General features: G+C 43.2%; 3 protein-coding genes across 6 annotated transcripts in view; 1 reads left to right on the top strand and 2 right to left on the bottom strand.

Annotated features, from left to right (window-relative positions):
* Nucleotides 1-623: 623 nt before the first annotated feature.
* CPSF4 (cleavage and polyadenylation specific factor 4) overlaps nucleotides 624-26,554 on the bottom strand; it is a 30,846-nt gene continuing 4,915 nt past the window's right edge. The window contains exons 2-9 of the mRNA XM_081889370.1: nucleotides 9,485-9,599; nucleotides 7,263-7,313; nucleotides 6,504-6,656; nucleotides 4,098-4,193; nucleotides 3,643-3,736; nucleotides 2,476-2,548; nucleotides 1,919-2,089; nucleotides 624-975 (exon numbers count right to left, since the gene is read on the bottom strand). Of these exons, the coding sequence (XP_081745496.1) occupies nucleotides 907-975; nucleotides 1,919-2,089; nucleotides 2,476-2,548; nucleotides 3,643-3,736; nucleotides 4,098-4,193; nucleotides 6,504-6,656; nucleotides 7,263-7,313; nucleotides 9,485-9,587 (810 nt within the window). The 5' untranslated portion in view covers nucleotides 9,588-9,599 and the 3' untranslated portion in view covers nucleotides 624-906. The remainder of the gene's footprint in view (nucleotides 976-1,918; nucleotides 2,090-2,475; nucleotides 2,549-3,642; nucleotides 3,737-4,097; nucleotides 4,194-6,503; nucleotides 6,657-7,262; nucleotides 7,314-9,484; nucleotides 9,600-26,554) is intronic.
* PTCD1 (pentatricopeptide repeat domain 1) lies at nucleotides 9,572-21,367 on the top strand. Of its 4 annotated transcripts, none has more exons than XM_081889166.1 (9): nucleotides 9,572-9,687; nucleotides 11,900-12,424; nucleotides 13,248-13,388; nucleotides 14,552-14,770; nucleotides 16,398-16,499; nucleotides 17,405-18,178; nucleotides 18,864-18,980; nucleotides 19,247-19,429; nucleotides 21,157-21,367. In XM_081889166.1, the coding sequence occupies exons 2-9, from the start codon at nucleotides 11,930-11,932 to the stop codon at nucleotides 21,337-21,339; spliced, it is 2,214 nt and encodes a 737-aa protein (XP_081745292.1). In that variant the 5' UTR covers nucleotides 9,572-9,687; nucleotides 11,900-11,929; the 3' UTR covers nucleotides 21,340-21,367. The 4 variants fall into 4 exon arrangements, with proteins under 4 accessions (XP_081745292.1, XP_081745290.1, XP_081745291.1 ...); XM_081889164.1 differs by lacking the exon at nucleotides 9,572-9,687 and adding an exon at nucleotides 9,998-10,163; XM_081889165.1 differs by lacking the exon at nucleotides 9,572-9,687 and adding an exon at nucleotides 10,164-10,267.
* Nucleotides 23,203-26,370, bottom strand: BUD31 (BUD31 homolog). The gene is made up of 4 exons (XM_081888176.1): nucleotides 26,212-26,370; nucleotides 24,970-25,092; nucleotides 24,266-24,432; nucleotides 23,203-23,467 (listed from the first exon to the last, which is right to left on the bottom strand). Exons 1-4 carry the CDS (start codon nucleotides 26,303-26,305, stop codon nucleotides 23,417-23,419), a joined length of 435 nt encoding a protein of 144 aa, XP_081744302.1. The 5' UTR covers nucleotides 26,306-26,370; the 3' UTR covers nucleotides 23,203-23,416.

Raw genomic sequence — 26,554 nt, 5'->3', positions numbered from 1 at the left:
ATGCAGGACCTCAGTTAGTTCTTCCCAAGCATGTGCTCCTTTTCTGTCCCCCAAAGTCACACTTGATAAATTAACATCAAAGTATCTCCCTTTAAAATAGGAAATAAATGCTTAAAGATAGTTTGGGCAACTCTTGATAATGTGCCAGAATTGTATGACCAATTTCAGAAAGTGCAGATTCTACCATCAAAAATCAAGTATAGTTCTATGGTAGGATTGTAGAAAGGTGCTTATGAAAAGGTACATATAATCTTCATGTAACATGAGTTTATACACACACGTGTTCCTTTACTTCCAACTATGAATGCATAATAAATACCTTTGCTTTTCAACTCTGAGTAATCAGTTAAAGGGACATGAGCTGTGTAGCTTTGTGACTTCATCTTGGCTAGAGAAGCAAGGACATTCTGCTGGACTTCAGCATAATGCCAACTCCTCCCCCCTCCCCGTGACATACCAATAACCCTTGAACCAAACACTTTACAAGGAAGGCACTGGTGTAGATTTTAAGCATGTGCAGAACACAGCACAGCTGTGCAACTCATGACATCTCATGAGCCAATTCCCACCTTCCACCCATAGCCAAGGACTGCTGAAAAAATGAAAGACTTCCAAGCCAAGGATATTGGAACAAGGAGTGCCTATTCCAAATATTCTATTTCAGAAGAAGGCTTGTGTATTAAGCTTTTCTTCAGCCTGCTTCCCAGCTGGGCAGTCTGAATAAAGGCAGGCACCACTTATGTTCTAAGACGTAAAACAAATGAAATACAAAAAAAGAGGTTGTGGGTAAGTAGTCCTCAGTAGGCTGTCCTTTTCGTTTAGTCACTGGGGCAAAAAGATGGCTCAACAAGTTCAATGTGGTTTCAGGCAAAACTCGGCCCTCATATTTAAAAAGGTGCTGCTGGCTCACTGTCCGCTAAGGAATGCCAAATGTCCTTTGGTGCATCTGTTGGCATAATGTCCTTTTTCACCACACTGGAGAGAAGAACAAAAAAAGGAAGCTATTAAAATGCAGGAAGTTAAAAGCTTTGAATAAAAACATTAGCGTGAATGCAAATGATAAGCACGAAACCTATCTTCCTAAAGTACACCCAAGGTTGGAAGTCAATAGTTTATATATGACTGAAACTTTGAAGTGGCGCCTTTCCCTGTGGTGCTGCTTTTGGAAGTGGTTGGTATCCCTGTTGAAAGCAGTGACAACAGAGTAAGATGCCAAATGTTAAACAGCACTAAATTTAATCTATGGCTGTAAGTCATGTTCATTTGCAACCTCAGCTTGAATTTGGTACTGTTCAAAGCCACATCAGGTGACAAGTGGGCATGCCTTGGTCCAATCAGCCTGGCAGGGCAAATTAGGACCATCAGCCAGAGATTTGTCATTGCTGATATAGATAGAGGGGAATTCTTTACCCATCTTCATATCCTGTCACACGCACTTAGGGAGACAGATAATTGTACCTGGGTAAGTTTTTTACTTGAGAACTATGGAATTCAACTTTGTTGCCTTCCATTGCAACAACTTCCAGAGGTGTAGCCATATTAACAAAGGTGTTTTCACAAAGGTGTAAGCAGGTTCCCAAGACAGAGGTAGAGTTTCCTTATTCAATACCTATTCCTTGCTTTGCTGCTTCATACTCTTACATATTCCTTTTTAGATTATGCCTGCAATTAAAGGACTGTCTTCTTAAACATTACAGTACAGTGCTTGGATGTTTTAGGTGCTTATATGTAATAGTGCAAAATACTGTAAGTCCCTAAACTATTTTTCAAAGTTGGCTGAAACAACACTCTCCTCTTGGATGTATGAAAATAAAATGCAACTATGTTTATTTCACTTTCAAAACTCAGGATTTGGGGTGCATACTTTTAAGATTCCCCAGACATTCCTTTCCCCTACAACCTGCAGGCTTCAGCTTACCTTATAACAGGTGACCTGTTCCAATGGCCGAGGACCCCTGTTTCCCATGCTGTTGTTTTGAGACTGCATAACTCCAATGACCTGTGGGGTCCTCTGTTGGTTGGGAGAAGAGTTCTGACTTGTTAATTGGATGAGGGATGATGACCTCTGTAGTGGTGGGTTGTTATTTTGCTGAGAGGGGGAAAAGCAACCCACACATTGATCAATTCAGAAAAAAGTACCATTGCCCTGAACCATGACTGAAATGCAACTACCCCCAAGTATGTTTCTTTTCCCCAAGGCTTCTACAAATGCCGTATGCAACATCCAACCTTCAGATAGCAAGAAATTCCCACAGTACTTGACTAGAGAATGGAACACCAATGGTGCATAAAAAGATATACCCTTCAAATAAAAAAAGAAGTTCCTCACAATGATTTCACAATGGTGCTTTGCGATTTCTATTCTCTGAAGGATATAAACTGTATGTTTGGTGTTCAACTATTTCAACAACCTTAACTCTCTGGCATTCAGAAGATGCTGCAGAAGTCTGTAGATGTAACTGGGGTACTGCATACCTTTTGTTGTGGCTGTGTTGGTGGAGGCAGCGGTGGTTGCTCTGTGGTTCCCATGGGAAGTTCAAATCGAGGGCTAATTTTAAAAGAAAGTGTACATAAGGAAACATACAAAGATCAAATTGACCCTCAAACCACTGGCACCTCCCCCTTACAGCTTCAGAATTCATACCTGTCCTGAGCAACAGAAAATAATTCCTCTCCATGTTACATTTTGCTGCTTGGATACAGAAACTACAGCAATGAGAAAGTATTTTCTACATACAGCGCTAGTACAGGAAGGAGAAACAGATTCTCCCCAACCAAACCATTCAGAGGCCAGTAACCAACAACCAGAGCAGCTTGAGGAAGAGCCCACCCTCAAGGCTAAAGAAGCATGAGGTACTTTCTCCTCCAGCCAAATTGAGAGATGCTTACAGGGCTAACACCTTGAGACAACTTTTGGGAACAAGCCATACCCCATGCTGCTAGGGAAAGTCAAAACTCTGGGATACTGTCAACCTGACAATATCTTCCCATTTTCAAGTATGATAGCAAAACACCCTGAGCAAAACCTGAACTCTGTGCAAGCCTGCCTTATTGAGAAGCCAAAAGCCTCAGTAGGTTAAGAAATATATTTGTGAAATGCACTAATCATTTTCCAAGACCATTTCACTTCCATGTGTTTTCTGACAGTGAAGGAGGGCCTCATCCTACACTGGATCTCCTCCCAGCTGTTCCAGAAGGCAGGGCCAAGCTTTGAGACCTTCATGTGCCCTTCCCACATGGATCGTATCTAAGCTCCAGAAAGCAGGGCATTGATGGGGCTCTGCAGAACTTTCTTTCCTCAACCTTTCCTAACTTTCTGGCTTCTAAATCTCCTATGTCTTTCTCTCTTACTACTATGGAGCTTATTCAGAAATGGGTTTAAAATGTTTTCTTCAACCCAAAAAAGAAGAGTCCAGCACTTTCTCATCACTCATTTGATGAATATTCTGACTATGGAAGCAACCTAAAAGATTTCCAGGGTACATTTGAATGGCAGAGGGCATGGTGGATGAGCCTGTGACACTTGTGAATGAGCCTGGGGCAACTTTCAAAGAAATATATGCCAGTGTATAGTATAGAAGTTACGATGTATAAGGTTGAAGGGGAAACAAAACAGCAGAAATAATCCTGGAGCATACTCACTGCATGAATTTGCAAGTGGGGCCCTCTGGACAGAAGCCTACCAGATAATTCACACATATAACACGTCGGGTATGTCTGTGCCTACAGAGGGGGCCTGCAATAAAAGATTTTATGGTTATATCTGTTATATGCAAACACAGGAAACATTCAGGATACATAAGGCTTGCTGTATACACACAAAGATGAGCCAACCAAGGCTACCTGTGATTTCTGACCATTCAAGCTACAAGGATTGTGAATTTTCAGAGACTTTTTCACTACCACAAATAGACATTTCCCAGAAATGAAGACAAATTCTTAAGCAGCCAACTCTTGTGCCAGACATCAGGGATGGGACTCTCCCAAGGTACAAAGTGTGGCAGCTTCACATTATGGTTGCAAAGCAAATATATGTTGGATGCAGATGCAGGCTAGCAAGCTACACAGCCATCAGCAGAAATATGAGGTATACATACCATGTTTACAAAAACCTCTGTCATACCAAGGACAATCTTTGATCTTAGATTCTGGGTCAATGTGCAAGAATGGGCATTCCTTGTTGCTGCATTCCCCTGCAGTAGACAAACACTCACTTTACTGGACCAACCAAGAGAGAAAGAGCATTGTGCATCAGCATCAGGATCAAACAGTTTTCCCAGAACAATGATACAGCATCAGGAAAAACTTGAATGCATATCTTTTGCTATTCACAAGAATCTTGGCTTTCTAGAATCTTGGCTTTCTTCTGGTAGTGTAAACCTTCTCTAGCCAGATAAATAAAGATTCTAAAAAGTTAAGCATAAAGAGTCATATTCAGAATGAAGACAATTTAAGGTTTTTACTTATGTTATACTAAATCACCTCCTGCCAACCTAGCAGTTCGAAAGCATGTCAAAGTGCAAGTAGATAAATAGGTACCGCTTCGGCGGGAAGGTAAAAGGCGTTTCCGTGCACTGCTCTGGTTCACCAGAAGCGGCTTAGTCATGCTGGCCACATGACCCGGAAGCTCTACACCGGCTCCCTCAGGCAATAAAGCGAGATGAGCACCGCAACCCCAGAGTTGGCCACGACTAGACCTAATGGTCCCTTTACCTTTACTAAATCACCACAAAGTTGGTGTCACTTCGATCATTTATTAACTTCAAGTGCAACCCAAAACAAACCAAGGCATATAAAAATTATGGAATTCACAGTACGTTATGGACAGCACAGCACATCATGAAACAATGATAACTAAAAGTGCACATTTTCAAACAGAACTACTCAATGTATAACCATATGCCCCCGCTCAAGGGTTATACACATATTTGATTATTTTGTCCTATAAACACTTGGGAAGAGAAATTCCAAATTGCACCAGACAGCATAACAAAATACAGAATTTAATGTTCACTGCAAGTAAGTTTAGCTCAAAAACCAGCTCCTATTGGCGAGAACTCCAAGGTAACTTATCTTGTTCCCTTGTGTTACTGCCAATCCTAATACATGGCCCCAAAATGTGTGAAGCAGTATGATTTCACATGACCCAAACTACAACTCAAGGCTGATGTGTCTATGGAGACCTAGGACAGTACAGTATAGCAACCAAAATATGGAATTACAAATGTAGTAAGAATTTATACTTCTAAACCACTGGTTCTTGCCCAGGTGGGGGAACCAGCCTTTAAATAAAAAATAGAAAAGCTATTGCTCAATAGGACAGGCCCACTAACCATTGGTTAGCAATGAACTGCCAGTTAGAAAGATTGCTCTAATTGAACAGTAGAGCAAAGCTTTTATAGAGTTCTACATGTTAGGATATTTCTATTCCACCTAAAAAGGCAGCAGGATGTTTGTGTCACAGCCTGCGTATTTCCTGTTCACAGGATGTTTCTGTTGTGTTTTTGCTTTCGTTTCTCTCTCTGTGTCTGAGACACTGAAGCAGGCAGTCATGTTTTTTTTCTTTGTTCTGACCACTGCTGAATAAACTTGTAAATATGCTCTCCTGCGTGCATCTTTTGCTGTGCATTATCTGCTGATAGAGCGTGCACCAGTTCTGGAATGTGGCAAGCTATTTCTGGAGCTCGTGTCGCTAATTGAATGATACTGCATTGTCTACGGGAGATCGATGGACGTCCGGAATCGGCTTGGGGGCCATGATGGTCTTTGTCTCCCTGGCAGTATCCCAACACTACACACATAGCCATACATCATAAAACATCAAGCAAACATCAAAGGATGTAAAATGTCAGGCTCCACTGTGTTAGCAACTTCCCTTCATTCAGCTTTTGCACTTATCGCACAGTTGCCTTGACAACCAGGCGTTCAGAAAGGAACTATGACATTCCATTCCCACATGGCCTAGGAAAGCTTCAAGGAGATGCTAGTTTAACACTCCAGTGCTAACTTAAAACTGTCCTAGCAAAACATTCTGACTAGCTGCAAAAAAAAATACTCCAGGGTCAGATAAGCATGGAATGCAGTGATTCAGTGGTTTACACAATGTGGGAGATAACGCATGAGAGCTACACAATGCAGGAACACCAGAATCGAATTATTCATTGGTACATTCTATATAGAGAATAAGTGCTATTGGATAAATACATAAAACAGCTACAGCAAAATCTGTATCAAGAATCTAATCTCAAAATTCATACATGACAAAGTTGCAAATTTCTGTCATCGGTGGGTGGTGTTAGGCAAGCATCTCCTCGTGAAATTGTAATAAAAGTACTGACCTTGATTTATGGAGCTTTTGTAAGGATTGCTGAGACAATATATGTGAAGTACCCTCAACATTTTAAAGTGCTTTATAAATGTCTATTTGTACTGAGTGACTTCCTCTGTACAAGGCAAGCCTTCACAGTACCAGTAAAACTCACACAGATACTATATTTCCTTACCATATTTTGAGTAAAAATAACACTCTGGCATCTTAGTCATGTCATATTCATGCAAGAATTCACACTGGTCACCCTTCTTGCACAGCCCTCGTAGCCAGTGTTTGCAAACCACTGTCTTTTCGCCACTGATGTGCCGGAAGGGACACATTCCTCCTATTGAGCAGAAAACAAGAGTTAAAAGAAATGCTCTTTAACACACACCCCATCTGAATTATGGATAGAAAGCATCAAGGCAGGTCTTACAATTTTCCTTTAGGTCAAAGAAACATGTTTGGCTCACAGAGCATATTTGTTCATAGATAATATATGCAGAACTAACATGGTAGAAACAACTTCTCCCCTCATAAGAGTCTTCTAGGCAAATAGGATGACCAAGATGTCAAAATGTAAGGAGGGTCCATGAATAGAAAATAATGTCTTCTCAAAAAATCATAGCTTGGAAACCATGAGATGCTAATGTATTACTTTTATTCCGATACCTCAGTTTGGAAGTCAATGGGGTCAAAAAAGTGGTTTTGTTGTACCAGGGACTGATAGTCTGCTTGGAGGCCCTTTAGTTCTACAAAGGGCCTCCAAGTTTTGTACATCTTATGTCCACATAACTAACACAACTTCCTCGTTTCTCTGTCAAGTGCTATGTACACTGATGCAGTATATAAACAATAAAGACTAACTACTGCTTCATAATAAAGGACTGTGGTTTATTAATTGGCTTTGCTTCATCTTTTTCTAGCACAGCAATTTGCAGGTGTGGCTTACCTTTTCCACAGGCCGCTTTTAAAAAAAAGTCACAGACAGCTGCACCCGATTCTGTGGAAAAAGAGATTCACAATGAAGTTCCTATATTCCACACCTCTGTGGTTTCAACAGTTGCGTTATTACATTATAGAAATGAAGACCGCTATACACATTAATTACTCAAGTCTTCAGATGGGAATTTACCCAGTATCAACTAATGAATTTATGGCTGAGCACACATTTCATATTCTTTTTTTAAAGTCCATATTCAGACTGTCACAGCACTGAGAGGAACTGCTGGGGTAACATACACAGTGTTCCTGAGCCTCTCATAGCTATGTAACAAGTAGAAATCCAGAAAAGGTTTTCCTAGCAGTTCTTCCCTTAGCCTGAGAATGTTTTGGATAACTTGAAAGCCCACATGCACCATGAAGAGAAGTTTGTACTAAGCTGGCTACCTATTTTGTTCACCCAAAGCTTGCCTGTTTTGAATTCTCTAAAGTGTTATATAAATGCTAGCCGTTATTATTATGCTTCCTACTGCGGCTTTGGGGGCAAGTAAATAAGTTATTATTTTTGAAGGCATTTCTTGGTGGTTTTATGGAAATTTTACAGCTGTTGACTATACTATTTTATGGATCCACTTTTTTCTTTTTAAAAAATATTTCCTTTGCACTTTAGCAACTGACTTCTCAAATATTGTTTTAATCCTACAAAGCTGCATCTTTACTTTTACTCACTAGTCTACCACAATCATCAATTGATCAGTCAACAGGCCAAAATTAAAACCATACAATGCATCCTTTTATTAAGTACAGAGTAAAACACAAAGTATGACATAAGTGTGATTGATGGAGGGCACTATCAACAGCAACTAGTCATTTATTTATTGATTAAAAGATTTATATACAGCTATAGCATTAAAAATAGCAAAGTGGCTTATATAATTTATATACATAATAACACACAAAAATTAGAATCAGAGACTCATCGACTAATTATGGAAATATGTATTCTTAATTGCCTACATAAGCCTGGTGGAACATTCTCAGCTGGTGTTTAAAAGTTGAAACAGAAAGCAGCTCCTGAAGCTCTACTGGCAGAGTATTGCACAGGACCAATGACACTAAAGACCATAATTTGTGTCAATGTCAAATGAGCCTCACCAACTCAAGGGTAGGGCAGGCAGCTAACAACACTCCTGCAGTGCTCAGGCAGTCCTAAAGGCACTCTGGATCTCAGTTCTTCAGGGCTTTGTAAATGTATACAATGAACCTGGCTCAGTAGTAGATGGGCAGCCAGCACAATTTTTTTAATAATGATGTTGCATGTTGTTGGCCAGGTGGTCCTGTCAGCAGTCTGGTCATTCTATTCTGCATCTGCTGTAGATTCTGGACAGACCCACCCAAAATACACTGCAGTAATCCAGTCTTGAGAGTACCACCACATAGTTATGATGGCTACATAGAACCTCTGGAATCAAGAGTCAGCGTATCTCAAGAGTCCTTTTCTACAGAACAACAGGAAGAGAAAGCTGTTGCCTTCATGCACTACTGGAGGGTTTTCCAGTGGAATCTGGGTGGCTGCTATGGGAGGCAGGAAACCAGACTACACAGGACCTTTCACCTGCTCCAACAGGGCTCTTCCTACATTAGGGTTTTAAGTAGGTTCAATTTCCCCCCTTTTAAATAAATTTGATTCATATTTTAATCCATCCGTCTTCTCTTTAGTGACTCACAGGGCAAACCTACACTGCCTTCCTCAAAAGAAAGTCCTGCCAAATTCAACAGGACCTATCCCTGAAAGTAGAAGTTTCTTCTGGGGCGGGGAGGGGGGGGTTATTCCAAAATGTGTTTTTGTGGGATCGTAAACCACACAACTGATACAATTTATTGAGATAACACTTAAATCCCACTGAAACTCTGAAAGAAGCTTAAAAAACAAAACAAAACCCCTCAAAACCTAGGAGCAGCAGCAAAAATTATACGACATCCGCATGGAGCAAGGATTGCTCTGGCTCCCTTCCGTGACGTGTCCTGCAAGTTAACACCTCCCTCAAAGGCCCCTATTCAGTATATTGATAATAATAATAATAATAATAATAATAATAATAATAATAATAATAATTGCAATATATGCCTCTGCCTCCCTCTTCAATTCCACCGGGAAGAAGAGATGGGGGGGGGCAAATCTGGGTGTGCGGCCCTCCCTGACCTCCCTCCCTCCGCCGCCCCCTCGCGTACTGTCCATGCCCGGGAAGGGCAGCGGCTGCGCCCCGAGCTGCTGCTCCACCGCGATCTCCAGGTCGAACTTGATGTGATCCACGCTGGCGATAAGTTCCTGCATGGCGGCGGCGGCGGCGGCGCGCTCGAGGGAGGCAAACTGGGCAAGGAAGCGAAGTATCTCCGCTCCCCTCGAGGCGCTTCGGCTCTGAGGGAAAACTGAGGTAAAACCAAAGGGCGGGGCGAGCGAGGAGCCTAACGCTTGTGTGCGCGCGCGAGTAAGAGGGACACCAGCTCCCTCCAATCCGAACGCGACGGGCCTTCGCGAGGGATGCTGGGAACTGCGGGACTTGGGCACGCGCACCCGCACGCCCCGCCTCCGCTCTCCGGCTCAGCCAATAAGACTAGGACCCGCCCCTTCAGTTGGGTGGGCGAGGTTAAAGTCCCTCACGCGGCCGTAGTGCGTGTCTCTGTCTCTGTCTCTCCCTTTCCTCTTTCCGGCCCCGCCTCCCCTCGCAAGCATTGTTGTGGGGAGGGAAGAAGAAGGCGGAGGAAGAGCGAACCAATCGGCTCTCGCGCCGAGGTGGGCCTATCGCCTCAGCCCGAACGAGAAGCTCCGCCTACCACTTTAGGAGGCCGAGGCGTGCGGGGAAGTCGCGAGTGGGAGGTCTGGCCTCGCGCGTGGAAGGAACGTTAGCGGGTGAGTGGCGGCCCGTGTGCGCGTGCGCGCAATAAAGAGGGGAGGAGGAGGAGGAGGAGGAGGTGGTCGTGGCGCCTCATGGAGGCTCCTTCTGCCTCGGCCGTGTAAGAGGAACCCCGAGTCGGCCTCAGCCAGCGCAGCACAGTGGCCACGGGTGACGGGAATTGGAGTCCAGCAAAACTCATGGAGGGCCTCAGCTTTCCCATCCGAGCCTGATCCTCACATTGCTCTTGAGAAGAGTAGTAGTAGTAATAATAATAATAGGTTTATGATTTTTATTTTATTTCTGTACCGCTTTCTAATTTTAAGAAAAATCTCAAAGCGGTTTACAGCATATTAAATCAGTAAAACATAAGTAAAACAATCTGAAGAAAGTCAAATATAGAGTATGCAGTCAAATAAACATAATAGAAACCTAAAATATTATCTTATTTATAGTCCGAACATTTGACTGGGTTGCCCCCATATAAAACATAATAAAACGTCAAATACTGTATTTAAAACCTCCCTGATACAGGGCTGCCTTCAGAGGTCTTCTAAAGGCTGTGTAGTTCTTTATCTTCTTGACATCTGATGGGAAGACACCACTGCCTAGAAGTATCAAGTGGGGGGCTTCTTCCCTCAGCCCTGAGAAGCTTCGTTCATTTGTTTCGTAAAATTTACGTCCTGCCTGATTGTAAAAACAAACCAACAACAACACCCTCAGAGCTGTTTACAAAAAGAGAAAACAGTAAAATTGAGGGGGGATTTAATCCTACTTTCAAAGTTTAAATACTAGAACTCGAATTCCTGACACCTGCAAAATTGTTGAGCTTTTCCCATCGTGTGGCCATGCACCCGAGTTTTCCCTGACATTTTGCTCCCAGCGCCATTTTTTACACCCAAAGACAAGGACATGCTAGGAATTTTCCTGACGTATGGCAAGCTTATTTCTAAGCACCTGGGTAGGCTTCTCTAAACAGGAATGTTCTTTTCAGCAGGCAATGAAAAGAGTGCAATGAAGACACCTGCTTGATCTCCGTAGGCAAGGTGCTGCCACGTGAAAATATCAAGTTGTTACAAATACGGAATGGGTATTATGTTGGAACCTGCAGTATTGCCATTTCCACCAGTCAAAACAGTCTAGTGGGTGCGTGTAAAATAAGAAGCTTTGTTTGAAATGTTTCCACACTTAACCTTTCATCAAAACAGATTTCAGAGCAGCATATAATAGTATAGGTAAAGCGTTGCATGCAGTTAAGTTTTACTCAAAATAGACCCATTTGAATTAATGGGCCTCAGTTAATTTTTTTTTATATAATGGAAAGTACAGATTGAAAACACAGCATAAAATCAGGAACAAGCTAACATGCAAAGTACAATAAACTCAAAATTATAAATTACTTACCTAACTAAGGCTTCTGTCCTGTACCTATGACTAACTTACCCGTTGAACTCAAGAGGGCCCATTGGGAATCTGTGGCCCTCCAGATGTTGCTCGACTTCCAACATTCCTAGCTGTAGGCCTAGCTGGCTGATGAGAGTTGGGAGTCCAGCAACATCTAGGGATTCCCAGGCTCCCAATCCCTGATGTGATACAACAATTTGATCAGTTCTGTGTTTACTTTCTATGAACTTGTTTTAATTTGATACATCGTTTTAATGTTTAACAGAAGCCACTGCAGGTTTGTTTATTTTTTTATTTTTGAAGAAAAGTGAGGATACAGATATATAAATGTTTTGGATTTGGATTCTAGGAGATGGCCGTCTAATCAGAGAAGAAGGCGATGAAAGCGGGTACCACAATGGCTTTGCAGCTGATACACCATTGCTTCCCTGCAGGACTTTTCACTGCGAGAGGTTCTTTCTATCCTTGGCTGTGTTCTACTTCCAGATTGAGGTCCATTTCAAAGAAACATTTGGCAGGGCCTAGAAATGCACATCATCTCAGGTTTCTGGCCTTGAGACCTTTTAGTTCATCCCCCGTGGTCTACAAGTTACATAGGAGAGATCCGAAAGAGACACACTCAGCCACCACCTCTGAAACAGCCAGCAATGAAGAAGAGAAATTTGATGACGACGAAGCCTTTGGGTTGTTGTCTCAAAAATTTTCTTCTAGACAATTTTTTCACAAAGCTTCTGAAGAATTTCACGATTTGCAACTCAAAAGCCAAGTGGAGGAAGAGGAAGAGGAAGAATTGGAACCAAAACCCAGACAAGGTCCCAGGAACACTCCGTATTGGTATTTCTTGAAGTGCAAGGCATTGATAAAAGAAGGCAAGGTCATTATCTCAGCTGTTTTCATTGCAAGAGTATTGAATAGACTTGCATAGCTAGTGAAAAGCCATTGCTCACTGCTAGAATAGAGCACCTGCCAAGGACTCTGGGATGCCACTGCTAGTCAGTGTAGTTGACAATACAGTGGTGCCCCGCAAGACGAATGCCTCGCAAGACGGAAAACTCGCCCCCCCATTTTCTAAGCCGCTAATAGCGCTAATCCGCTAATCTGTCAATGGGCTTGCTTCGCAAGACGAAAAAACAGCTAGACGAAGAGACTCGCAGAACGGATTCTTTTTGTCTTGCGAGGCACCACTGTATTGGGCTGGATCAGGGTTAAGGAGCCTTCAGTCCACAGGCCTAATATTAGCCAAGCCCATACCCAACGCCATATCATTGACATTGGCAAAACCCTGTCTGTGCACAGCGCTTTGCAAAACCCAACGACCAGCTGATCCTTGGGGCTGGCGAAACAAGGTTTCAAACCATGCTGACAAAAATGGGTCATCCAATGCCACTGTGATGCCCACCTGCCACACGTGGCCCGTAGAGGTGGGATCAGGAGACAAGGTTTCTGCCTGCACCTCCCAATTCCTGAGCTAGATGAGCAGTGTGATCTTGTGCAGCCGTCTTCAACCTATTCAGACCTGGAACCCGCCCATGTGTAATCCAAATATACACATTAAAATGCCAGTGGGGACTGACATCTGTTCCCGTGGAAGGGTTGCCCATAAGGGAATGTGGTCTTTGGGCTGAGAAAGGTTCCCCAGGCCCTGCAGTAGCAACAGTTCCTGCTGTGTCCTCACAGTTGCCCTCTCTTAACTGTAGCTGGCAGAGGCTTTGAACCTGTTTGAGGTACAGATGCTGAAGGAGGAACGTGTTCGGCCAGAAGAGAGCAACTACACTGTCCTGATCGGTGGTTGTGGCAGAGCTGGCTATGTGAAGAAGGCATTCAAGCTCTATAACGATGTAAGTACTCTGGTTTCGTTCACATAAGGAAGAGAGCTGCTGTCAGAAAACCAAGCCAGGGGTAGTTTTTGTATGAAACCACCCAGTGTGGCTGGTGCTGATGGGCGTAGGCATCCAATGCCATCTGGAGTTTTCCAGGTTCCCCCATCTCTGAACTAGGGAACTCTTGTTGCCAGAGAAGAATTGAAAGACAAATGTTCCTGCAAAATGCTATTGAGAAGGTTTTGGAGCATCTTTCATTCACGTGGAGAAAGGTGCATCCATCTCACCTACTGCTTTCGAGCTGTGTCGTGTCATCCCTCCACCACACCTGCCTGTTGAATGAGCAAATGGAAGGTGAGATCTGCTTTTGACTTAGCTGACTAGAACAGGGCTGGGAAACCTGTGGCTCTCCATCTGTTGTTGGACTCCAACTCCCATCAGTCCCAGCCAGCATAACAAGTATGATAAGGAATGATGGGAGCTGGAGTCCAGCAACAGATGGAGAGCCACAGGTTCCCCAGCCCTGTTCTAGTGAGCGAAGTCAAAAGCAGATCTCGCCTTCCATTTGCTCATTCAACAGGCATCCCATTAGCCAGCATCCTGGTGTGTTTTTGTGCCAAGTTTCTAAACTGACAAGAAAACGTAAATTCATGGCCTATGATGCATCAAATTTTAAAAAAATAAATCAGCAGGTTTGCCTGAGATTTCCCTCCGATTCTTTGCAGTAGGAATCACATAGCCATGTGGAATTTTCATTTTATTTTAATTCTATAGCACGATGAACAGCATATGGCGGAGGAAACACAAGGGCTGTGAAGGTATTGGCAGCGACTCTTGCAATTAGTTAAAATGATGGGTGGACTGACATACCTTGCAGGGTTTATTATTTTATTTTCTTAATTTCAATCCCCATTACATCCTTCCATCTTAATAGTGACTCTGGCATCGAGTGCTTGGAAGTCCGGCTCTCAGCGCTTCCTGCTGGAAGTCTGTGACACCTGTAGTATTTTCTTTAAAAGTTTCCCATTCAATATACAAGTCCTCTCTGTCTAATTGGGATTTGCATAATTGACTCCTGTGCATTACGATACTTTCACAGAGTATCTGTTCTATTCCTGATATTGCATAATTGTTTGAGTATTTTTATGAAGCGTATCTATTGCTGTTTTCTTGGGAGGCAGATGAAGAAGCGAGCCTTGACTCCGACTGACGCCACGTACACAGCCCTGTTTAACGCCTGTGCAGAGTCACCCTGGAAGGACTCGGGCCTGCAGCATGCGCTTAGGCTACGGCAGCAACTACTGAACAAAAACATTGAGCTCAACATAGTCACGTACCATTCTCTGTTGAAAGTGTGTTCCCGCTGTGCAGATCTCCGGGTGTGCTTTGACATTCTGAAGGTAAAGAAGCTTCCGGTATAAAAATTGGGTTGTTTTAATCTGTGTGTGTGGTTTTCTATGCAAGTTCCTTTTGGAACTGTGTAGCAGAAAGTGGCATATATTATACTCAAGGAAATAAACTGCATGAGCTTGTAGTAAAGACCTATCCAACACTTTCAAACAAACAACATGAGGTGGGGAGACTGCAAAATGTAAACAGTGCACAGGATTGTGAAATGTTGCAGGGTGTGGGAATGAAAGTGTTGGCTTCAGACAAAGTTGTTACTTCTGTTTCCAGGTTTTCAGAATGCTTTCCAAATACTTAAAATGATTTGCGTAGAATCATAGGGCCATCTAGTTCAATCACTTGCAATGCGGGAATCACAGCTGAATAATCCCTAGCAGGTGGCCATCTAAACACTGCTTAAAAACCTCCAATGAAAGGAGTGCAGTCCATTCTGCCATCAAACAGCTGAAATATGTTGAGTCAGAATCTCATTTTTTGGTGATTTGAATCCATTGGTTCGGGTCCTACCCTCTGGAGCAGCAGAAAAATCTCCACCATCCATGCAACAATCCTTGAGATATTTGAACATAGCTATTATATCTCTTCTGAGTCTCTGCATTACCATACCAAACATACCCGACTCCCTCAACCGTTTCTCATGGGGCTTGTTTCCAGGTCCTTGACAATATTGGTTACCCTCCTCTGCACATGTTCCAGCGTCAATATCCTTCTTAAACTGTGGTGCCCAGAACTGGACACAGTACTCCAGGCGGGGTCTGACCCATGCAGAATAGCATGATACTATTATTTTCTGTGTATTTTTATTTTTATTTTATTTTTTGCTGGTGCATCACACTGTTGACTCCTGTTAAACTTGTGGTCTGCTAAAACTCCTAGATCCTTTTCACATGTACAACTGGCAAGCCAGGTGTCTCCCAGCTTATATTTTGCATCTGGTTATTTGTGCCCGAGTGCAGAATCTTACATGTATCTCTGTTGAAATCCATTTTGTTAGTTTTGGGCCAGTTCTCCAATCTGTTAGAATCAGGATTCAAGGTGACTTTATCGTCTGAGGTATTAGCTACCCCTCCTGGTTTGGTGTCATCTGCAGACCATCATTTTAACCAAGATACACTATCTGAACATTAGTTATTGTAGACAAATTTCTGATTTCCCATAAAATTCCACCCCCACTCCTCACAAATTGGTAAATGGGCAGAGATTCTGTTGCTTTTAGTGGGTTCCTTTTTTGTAAACAGGTCCATCTGCTGATTTTTGGTCTGGTTTGGGACAGAGAGGCATGTAAATCCAACTAAAAACTCCTGTTTGCCAACAAGTTAGAATGTGGAATAATGAAAGTATTGTTTCTAATCTTAAAGATAATTAGACAGTGCATGGCATTTAGATTCTTACTGTGCAAGGTTGAAATTAGCTTTCCCAGCTGACCTCAGCAATAGTATTTGTGAACACAGTATTGATGGACATTTGTACCTTGGTTAATTTAATTTGAAAGTGTCACAGAGAGAGAGAGGGGGGGGGAGATGTTTTCCATTTGAGCTACAAAAGAGCGAATGTTTCATTAAGGATTTCTATTGTGGAACAAGTGTGAATTCTGTATTCATCCCTTTTTTTTTAATTAAGGAAATCGTCCACAAAGGCCATACAGTCACCACAGAGACTTTCAACTTCCTGCTTATGGGGTGCATAAAAGACAAAGAGAATGGGTTTCGCTATGCCTTGCAGGTCTGTATGTTCCTTTCCTCTTTACAGCAGAGCAAACCAACAAAGAGCTTCAAGCTTGCATTCACTCTGACCAATTTTCTTAAGCGATTGCTTCCTCTGGTTGTGATCCTTAAATTTCCATGTATCTTATAGAACTAGGGAGCTATATACATCTTAGATTAATTTTATTGCTAAATTTGTATCCCAGCCTTCCTCCCAAAGGAACCCACGGCAGTAGACAGCAAAATGTTAAAGCCATACAATTTAAAATCAAATAAAAACCATATTTAAAACAATCAAACACCATCTCAAATTTTTTGAAAGCATCATGCTAATGATTGTGAGGTTGTGCTGTCAGTTCTGAGTTGCTTTTTAAAAAGACAAGAGAGAATGTGTTCCTCGTTAGTTAATCACCATTATGTCATTTGCAGTTTCTTAGCATGATTGTTAAAACATTTGCCTTCAGAACACAACATGTACCATGGAGGAGGTGGGGAGGAGATAGGATCCAGCCTGCAGGCCTGATTCTGAGCTACCCCGCAGGCTACTTTGTTTACTGCTCACAGTTTGTTTGGAGCTAAACAAACCACGGGCCCCATTTCAGACATAACCCAATGCCAGGAATCATGGTCCATTTCTCCTGCATGCTGTGAGGGAGGAGCAACATGGATGAGATTGGTGCTTTCAAAGTATACACTGTTTTGCGGTAATGTGCAAACTGAGCCACTAAGTGGCTTTGGAGACAACTGCTGTCTTCCAGGCTCCAATCCCAAGAAGCAAATTTCTCTGAATACTGAGGCTTACTGCCGAGTGAACACATTTAGGATCAACTTGTCTGTTTCCCATTAGTGTTAAAACTGCAATTATACGGATCACCTGGGGTACATTTCCCTTTTCTCTGCCCTGACTTTTCTTTCCAAAAACAGGTTTGGCAGCAGATGCTTAAACTGAACTTAAAACCCGACAGTTACAGCTACAACTTGATGCTCGGTGCTGCCAGAGACTGCGGCCTTGGTGACCCCCGTGTAGCTTCCAATTTGTTGCTAGGAACTTTCGAGAAAAGCCCAGCTATCCTGAGACTGGAAGCTGGTAAGCAACACCGGAAGGCGAAGGGTCGGCGAGGAAAGGAAATAGATGCTGGAGCTGCAATGCAGTTTGATGTGGAGATGTTGGAAAAATGTGTATTCCCAGAGGAGGACAGAAAACCTGAGCAGGAAATCTATAGCCAAGAAAGCAAAAGCAAAAATGACAATAATGCAAAGGCAGAGACTGGCGATATCTCTACTTTGCCAGATTCTGCTGCACCCAGGGATTTGGGGATCTCTGATAAAAAACAGATGGCTCCAGATGCGGCAGAAGCAAACACTCTGTGTTTTTCCAAAGCCTCCTTCAACTTCCCCAACTTGTTGGACTCGCAGCCGCCCAACGAAAATGTGATCTCCTTAGGGACGGTGGCAACCCCCTCTGACAGACTGGCACTCATTGGGAACATGGAGGGTTTCTTAAAGAAAATGAAGGAAGATGGTGCCACGTCCAGTATCAAAACTTTCACACTGCTAGCTGAGCTGGTGCAGTCCAACAGCCAGTCAGAGTCTTCCTTGTTGGCGGCGATGGAGGAGCACAACGTGAAACCAGATATAACTTTTTTTAATACCTTGGTGAGGAAGAAGAGCAAAGGAGGAGATCTGGAAGGAGCAAAGGTAAGATCACGGGCATATGAGTCTGTGTGGGTCGGGGTGGACGGTCTTCAGGCTTGCAGGAACTACTGTTTTTTTGTTTTTGTTTTTACCAGAATACATTTTGCATGATACATTTTCTGCCCACCCACTGGTGTAGGCCATAACCTTTTGGAGAACAGTGATGACTAAGAAGTACAGCTACTTTGCATGCAAAAAGTCCCAGGGTCAATCCCTAGCATTTCCAGGTAGGACTGGGACAGAACCTTGTCTGAAATCCGGTCAATGTAGTAGCCAGTATTGAGCTTAATTGGGCAGTGGTCTGACTGAATGTACAGTGGTGCCTCGCAAGACGAAATTAATCGGTTCCGCGAGTCTCTTCGTCTTGCAAAGCACGGCTATTAGCGGCTTAACGGCTTAGCGGCTATTAGCGGCTTTAAGAAAAAGGAAACAAGCTCACAAGAACTCGCAAGACGTTTCGTCTTGCGAAGCAAGCCCATAGGGAAATTCGTCTTGCGGAATGACTCAAAAAACGGAAAACTCTTTCGTCTTGCGCGTTTTTCGTCTTGCGAGGCATTCGTCTTGTGAGGTACCACTGTAAGGCAGCTTCCAATGTTCAGTTAGCTTCATTCGTACACATTGCACCTCTCAGCATGAACTTGAACAGGTAATCTGGACAGCTGTTCTCACATGCCTTTGTATATTACAGAGCCTGCTGCCCCTAGTGCTGAAGGAGGGACTTTCTCCCAATCTACAGACGTTTTGCAACTTGGCAATAGCCTGCCGCAAAAAAGAGGATGGACTGCAGCTACTCTCAGACATGAAGGTACAGAAAACTCAAGCTTTTGAAGCTGTTCTGCATGCGGCAGACCTGGTGGTTTTGATGGCTACATGTTCATGAGGAGCTCTCTTAACAGAAGGGGATCTTGTCTTTCAGCCTTCCTGTAGGTGGCCATTGCAATCAGTTGTGTAGTGTGCAAATCCCCGTCTCCCTGGCTTTGGGGGCAGTAATCTTGGTATACTGTGAAACTCCTAGATGCGTAAGGACTTCAGAATTACCTTTGCCTGACAGTTTGGGGCTGTGTTTTTCAGCATTCTGGAATAAATCCCAATGTACAGATCTATGGTGCGCTTGTAACTGCAGCTGTGAAGAGACTGGACTATGCCTACCTCACAGAGATCCTCGCAGATATGAGTAGAAACCATGTTCTTCCAAATGAAGTTGTCCTACGCCAGCTGGAGTTTGCTGCCCAGTATCCTCCTAACTTTGATAGGGTGAGGTAACCTTTTGTTTTCTGCAGAAGCTGATTTATACTCAAAGGAGAAAATTAAGACCACATATTATATGCACAGTTCTTTGAACACCCTTGCAGTTCTGTGTCCTCTGCACATTTACCCAGATTGCACCCAGTTAAGTGTGCATCAGCCTTCTCCCAAAATATTCCTTTCCAGATATTTGCAATCAAACTCTCATCAGCTCCAGCCAGCATAATTTAGTAGTCAGGGATAATGGTTGGGCACCAGGTAGAGGAAGAAAAATGTATAGGATTGCTACGTGACCACAAGTATACAGTATCTAAAGAAAGGCCATTATACCAGCATCTACTTAATTGGATAAAGGGACGTGGGTGGCGCTGTGGGTAAAACCTCAGCGCCTAGGACTTGCCGATCGTCAGGTCGGCGGTTCGAATCCCCATGGCGGGGTGCGCTCCCGTTGCTTGGTCCCAGCGTCTGCCAACCTAGCAGTTCAAAAGCATGCCCGGGTGCAAGTAGATAAATTGGGATCGCTTACTAGCGGGAAGGTAAATGGCGTTTCTGTGTGCTGCGCTGGCTCGCCAGATGCAGCTTGTCACGCTGGCGACGTGACCCGGAAGTGTCTTCGGACAGCGCTGGCCCCCGGCCTCTTAAGCAAGATGGGCGCGCAACCCCAGAGCCGGACACGACTGGCCCGTACGGGCAGGGATACATTTACCTTTTTACTTAATTGGATAAAGGTCTTCTCCATACAAGTTCTGAAGTGTGTCTTGCACCAATGGTATTAATTTGACAGCTGAAAATGTACTATATACCCAGACCATGGGACAAGGTGAGAGGTTAGATGAGCTTATTTATTGCATGTTTTAATTCAACACTGATACTGTGTGTTTTCTGCAGAAATGTTTATATACCTTTGGGTTGTATTCAGTGATATTCTTACGCATTGAAGTCTATGGACATGACTTGTTCACTAATTTTAATGGGTATGGGCAACAGTAGCTACAGCCCTCTAATTTGTTTAATACTAAGGATTTCTGCCCTAGGGCTATTTGATGAAACGTGAGAAATCCAATAGTTTCCAGTTTATCTCACCTGTGCTCTTTGAGAGACCACCAAACACAACTGGTAGCAGCCTGGTAACACTTCTAGATCCCATTGATTCCAGCAGAAGAGAGTTTAAGCACTTGCTTCCCTCTACAGAAACTTTTTAATACCAGCACACTCCTCCACCTCTTCCAAATAAAAGCAGCAAAAGATTATGTAAGCTCTTGGCAAGTCTAAGTAGCAGTTTCTCACTTCTTAGAGTAGAACTAATCTTCTCTTGCTGCTGCTGCTGCTGCTGTTTAGTCGTGTCTGACACTTCGTGACCCCATGGACCAGAGCATGCCAGGCACTCCTGTCTTCCACTGCCTCCCGCAGTTTGGTCAAACTCATGCTGGTAGCTTCGAGAACACTGTCCAGCCATCTCGTCCTCTGTCATCCCCTTCTCCTTGTGCCCTCCATCTTTCCCAACATCAGGGTCTTTTCCAGGGAGTCTTCTCTTCTCATGAGGTGGCCAAAGTATTGGAGCCTCAGCTTCACGATCTGTCCTTCCAGTGAGCACTCAGGGCTAATTTCCTTAAGAATGGAGAGGTTTGATCTTCTTGCAGTCCATGGGACTCTCAAGAGTCTCCTCCAGCACCAGAATTCAAAAGCATCTCTTGCTGTTACAGAGTGTTAATTCTCTCCTCCTTTTCCTCTTGCAGTACAAAACAAAGGACTATTACCTGGAGAAAATTAATGGCTTTCGAGCCTACTACTTCCGCTGGCTGAAGTGGATGGAGGCAGAAGAAACACCACACCCTTGGGCAAAATTCAGAACTCCTAAGCAGCCAGAAAACAAACATAATACAGAAGATGCTCAAAACTTCAGCAGCCAGAGGAGGTGATGGAAAAATAAAACCAATGTTAATACTCCGCAGTGGTGTTGGAAAGTTCCTTTTGCCTTCATTTTGTTGCAGCATTCTTGTCCAAATTGGCTTTAGAATTTTTTTTGCAAAAAAAGGGAGTGAATACAGTGGTGCCCCGCAAGACGAATGCCTCGCTAAACGAAAAACCCGCAAGACGAAAGGGTTTTCCGATTTTTTAGCAGCTTCGCAAGACGAATTTCCCTATGGGCTTGCTTTGCAAGACGAAAGCCCACAGGGAAATCTCCGGGACAGCGGGGAACCCTCCTCCCACCGCAAGCCCCGGGAAGAGAGGAGAAGCTGCGCGCCTTCCCCTCTGTTCCCGGACCTGTCCTGAAGGCTTGCGGTGGGAGGTCCGGGAACAGAGGAGAAGGCGCACAGCTTCTCCTCTCTTCCCGGGGCTTGCGGTGGTAGGAGGGTTTTTCCTCCCCACCGCCAACATTCAGAAGGCTGTTCTGAAGGCTGGCGGTGGGAAGAAAAGCCCTTCTCCCGCCTCCAGCCTTCAGAAGAGTTCCCCGCAGGGCTCCCCAAGCTGTGAATGTCTGCCGCGCGCGAGGGGTGCTCTGCTTCAGAGCGTCCCTCGCACTGGGCAGCAAGCTGCTATTCGCAGCCTAGGCAGCCCTGCAGGAACTCTTCTGAAGGCTGGCGGCGGGAGAAGGGCTTTTCTTCCCACCGCCAGCCTTCAGAAGGCTGTTCTGAAGCCTGGCGGTGGGGAGAAAAGTCCTCCCCCCCCCCAGCCTTCAGAAGAGGTCCGGGGACAGACTGTCCCCAGACCTGGTCTGAAGGCGGTCTCCCTAGGAACGCATTAATTGATTTTCAATGCATTCCTATGGGAAACCGTGCTTCGCAAGACGAAAAACTCGCAAGACGAAAAAACTTGCGGAACGAATTAATTTCGTCTTGCGAGGCACCACTGTATTGCTACTCAGACGCAAGCCCTGCTATGTTCAGTGGGATTTGCTCCCAAGGAGGTTTTTATAGCAATTTTGGGGAACCTTCAGCTCTTCAGATGTAAAACTTCAACCGCCATCATCCCTGGCTAATAGTGGAATATTTGGAATGCCAAAGGTTTTCCCTTCCCGATTTATAGGGTTGCGACAAAAATGAAGACCTCACACATTGCCATATGAACTGCTGTAATAAAGTGTCCCTCTTGATAAAGTTTATTCTTTGTATTTTCTCCTCTTAATGAGACTTAGGGCTTTTCCCCTTTAGTTCCAGAAGGGTGCCCATCTCCCATATTTCATGCAAGTATGGAATTTTATATTGGATGCAAAATTTAGCTTCCTTAAGTTACCTTGGTTTTTATTATTAAAACACACGTTTCTAGGGTGTGAGATTTTAAATATAAGCCTGAAGGCATAGGCAATTCCTATAAAAGTCTTGGTGCACAGGTAAACGGAGAGCTTGAGTTTTATTGGGTATTTGAGAATGAGGGGGGATTGTACCTCCTCTAACAAGCAGCAGTTTAGCAAACTTACACAGGTCCTTTGTCCCACTTTATTGCTAATTGGCAGGCCTCCTGGGGAAGTATAACATATTTAAAGCCACCCTTACTTCCTCTCCCACCCAATATAAGTAAGGTGATGTAAGTAGTTATTTATATGTCTCCATACATAAGAAATAAGACCTCCATTGTTTCAGTTCTTTAATGGATTGATGCATAATCTGAATTAACTCATGTCTCCCAATCCAATATTACTAAGCATAATTATTAAACAACTTTATCCCCATGTTTCCAAATTATCCCTGGAAAAAGGAGGGTCCAGTTTCATTTATGTTCTTTATTATGAAAGCAAATTCATAAAGGTAACAGTACCAGCACAGAATGAAACAAACCACCTGTTGAGGCAATAGGCAAGACTTTATTTTAAAATAAAGTAGTTATACAAGACATTAACACTACTGCATTTACAATTCAGGTTGTTGGAGATCCCACTCACCGCCGGGTCTTACGACAAACAAATTATGGTTCTTATTAACAGTCATTGACGATGAACCAGCCATGTAAGAACTCCTCAAAAGGGAAGGGTAGCTTTTAAAAAGGGAAAAGGGGATTTCATCCAGAGCAGCCTCTGCACCCGCAGTGAGTGCACTCAATTATTCTTCCCTGTAGAATGAAATCAGCATGTTAGTCACAGCAGGCCCCTGAGCACACCGTAGAGCAAGAAAAAAGGAAATTTTGCTGGTTAGGAAAACTTACAGGATTGCAACAAATGAGAATTGATACACTGTTTCCTACTGACTTTCATACTATTGCAGGGTGGAACATTTATTATGAGAACCAATTTTTTAAAAAGATAGGACTCTCAAAACTGCAAGTACAGTCTTATAACTTGCTTGTTTTTAAAAGACCCTTAAGATGTCAGAGTGCTAGAAAAGCCAGGAAATGAGACTGCAAATCTTTTTGCAGCCTTTTTCTTTGATTTCCAGAAGTTCTAGAGTAAAAGACACACACTTATACGATGGGTGGTCAGTTTTTGGTGGAAGTGCAAGAGATGGTGGTTGTTGTTGATTATTAATTATTTGTTGAATTTATATACCGCCCTATACCCGGAGGTCTCAGGGCGGTTCACAGAAAAGATCAATGTAAAAAATTAATAATAATTCAATCAATCTGAATACCCATAGATCTCAGAGTGGTTTACAACATAAGGTTGTTCATCCAGTCCTACTAAGTTGAATGGCAAACTGTCCCCAAGGAGAAAGTTCAGAGACAGACAAGGTCTCTAGCAAGAGGAGTAACAAACACTTGCCTTTCATGTGGTTTTGATTTTCAGAAGTCACACTGCTACTTATTTGCATGAACCAGGTTGGGGGGTGGGGATGCACAAAAAGGCAAAAGAAATGGGACACAGAAAGAACTGTTGTAATGACCCAGGGGGCTTGTTGAAAACAACATTCTTACCACTTCCAGCTTGCTTTTGGGCACTCTGCAGATGCAGTTGGTTCCAAAGTTGGTATCTCGGGTCTGGATGCAGCGCAAACAGCAGAGGTTTTCGTAACCTTGTTTCTTCCACTTTGCAATTAAGTTTTTGTCTGCATATCCTTCTTTAATGCAATACTCATACAGCTCTGTGCAGGAGAGAGAGAGAGGATGAGCTAATTAGAATGCTCAGTAGTGGCAAACAAAAATTACTATCGTTCTGCCCGGACGCTGAGGTCCAGCGCCGAGGGCCTTCTGGCGGTTCCCTCATTGCGAGAAGCAAAGCTACAGGGAACCAGGCAGAGGGCCCTTTCGGTAGTGGCGCCCGCCCTGTGGAACGCCCTCCCATCAGATGTCAAAGCGATAAACCTGACATTCAGAAGACATCTTAAGGCAGCCCTGTTCAGGGAAGTTTTTAATCTGTGATATTTTAGTGTACTGTATTTTTGGTTTCTATGGAAGCCGCCCAGAGTGGCTGGGGAAACCCAGCCGGATGGGCGGGGTACAAATAATAAATTATTATTATTATTATTACTATACCCCTTTGGCAGTATTTGCTCACACCTACATTCTAAAAAGGTTAGTATTTCTTTTTCCATTTGACAGACCGGCTCAAGCAGATTTCCCAGCCATACTGAACAAAGCATATACATTTCCCCCTAAAAGATCAAAGACAGCTGTGTTACCTCTACTGATGGCTTTTCTCTTATAGAAGAGATCAAAAATGTAGCGTGTTTTCTGGTGATGAATTCTGAAGATAGGCCAGAGAGATTCTACTTTCCTCTTCCCTTCATGCGGTTCAGTCTCAGCTGAAGAAAAGTGGGAAGAAGGGCAAAAAACATGTTAATTTTGACAGCTAATTCAAATGTTCATCACGTCTCCATTATTTCATGTTGCTAAATACAAGGGGGGAAATCCTACAATATTCTGATAAATAGGATGTGAGAATTCATTGGAGAATATATGCTATAGTTCTCTCATGTAGCTTTTTGCAAGCTGAACCAACAAATGTTTTCAGTCCTCACATTTAACATGCCGTATATAAAGGTGTTCCCATTCCAGATACCATTTTAAGTGATGCAACGTTAACAAAGATGAATCATCTCTGTGAACGTGAGTGGTGCCTTTTAAGTCCACAGTCCAATCTAGAACAGAATTCAAGGAATATAAAGTCTCTGTTTCTGCCTTTTGGTTTTTATTTTCAGTCGTAAGTGTAAAAACAAAAACAAAAAACCTGTTCCATTCAACTGGTCTTTTCTTCCTTTTAAAAGGGAACTCCCAAAGGTAGGTACAATTCCCAGGGTTTTACAAGCATTTCTGGTAAGCACAATTTCTTTGCCAAATTATATGTACAACACTGAGAATACTAGGTGCTAACTAATAATTAGCATAAAAACTTCCAGCCTTTGCAGGTTTATATTTGACACCTCGAAACTGCTGGCCTGTGAGGCTTAGTAAATTCCACTTCTGACCTTCAATACTCTGGTCTTTCCCATCAAAAGCCTTATCCCCCTTTTCTTCTGTTTACTTAATTATTGGCTGAAAGACACTGAAAAGGCTTCTTCTGATATCCACCACTAAGCCAATAGCTGTTAAGTATACCATAATTTAAAGTAAAAAAAAAACCCAAACAAACTACCTGTCCTCTTTTCAAAGCCATACAAAGAGAGGGAAATATGAAAAAAGTAAAGCAGTAAATATGTCTTGCTTAAACTGCACACCATTAATAACTGTAGAGTGCCAAATAAACGCACCTTATCTCAAAACTATCTATCTGAGATCTCTATTTTAACTGGAGATGTCATGGACTGCACTTGGGATCTGTGTACAATCACCATGGGCTTCCTATACTGAATGTGCCAAAAAGGCCAGCTCATATACTATTACACAATTCATACTCACAGCCGAATTAGTACTCTGCTACTCACCTTCTCTCATTTTTTGATCTAGTTCATCTAAGGTTGGTTCAATCAGTTCCCAGCCATCTGGGGGTGGTTTTCTACTCCTCTTCACCTTGGGCATCTTGTCAGCACAGAGTGGGGGAAATCTGGGAAAAAATAAGGGAGTAATAAAATGTGTACCACTATAAATTAGAGCACTCTGGATAACATGTTCCTTTTACATATTTTTGAACCAGAGCTAAGTTCTCCCCCATGGCATTAACAACCAATAGACCCCCCAAAAAAATTTCCCTTGGGTTATCTGAACATATACTCTGTTTCTTTATTTGTTATTGTTTATTATTAAATTTATAAAAAATTGCCCTTCATC

The sequence above is a fragment of the Podarcis melisellensis genome (assembly GCF_964234715.1).
Source record: "Podarcis melisellensis genome assembly, chromosome: 14".
NCBI classification, from domain to species: domain Eukaryota; kingdom Metazoa; phylum Chordata; class Lepidosauria; order Squamata; family Lacertidae; genus Podarcis; species Podarcis melisellensis.
The sequence above is the reverse complement of the archived record's forward strand: the minus strand, read 5'-3'. Positions and strand labels throughout refer to the sequence as shown.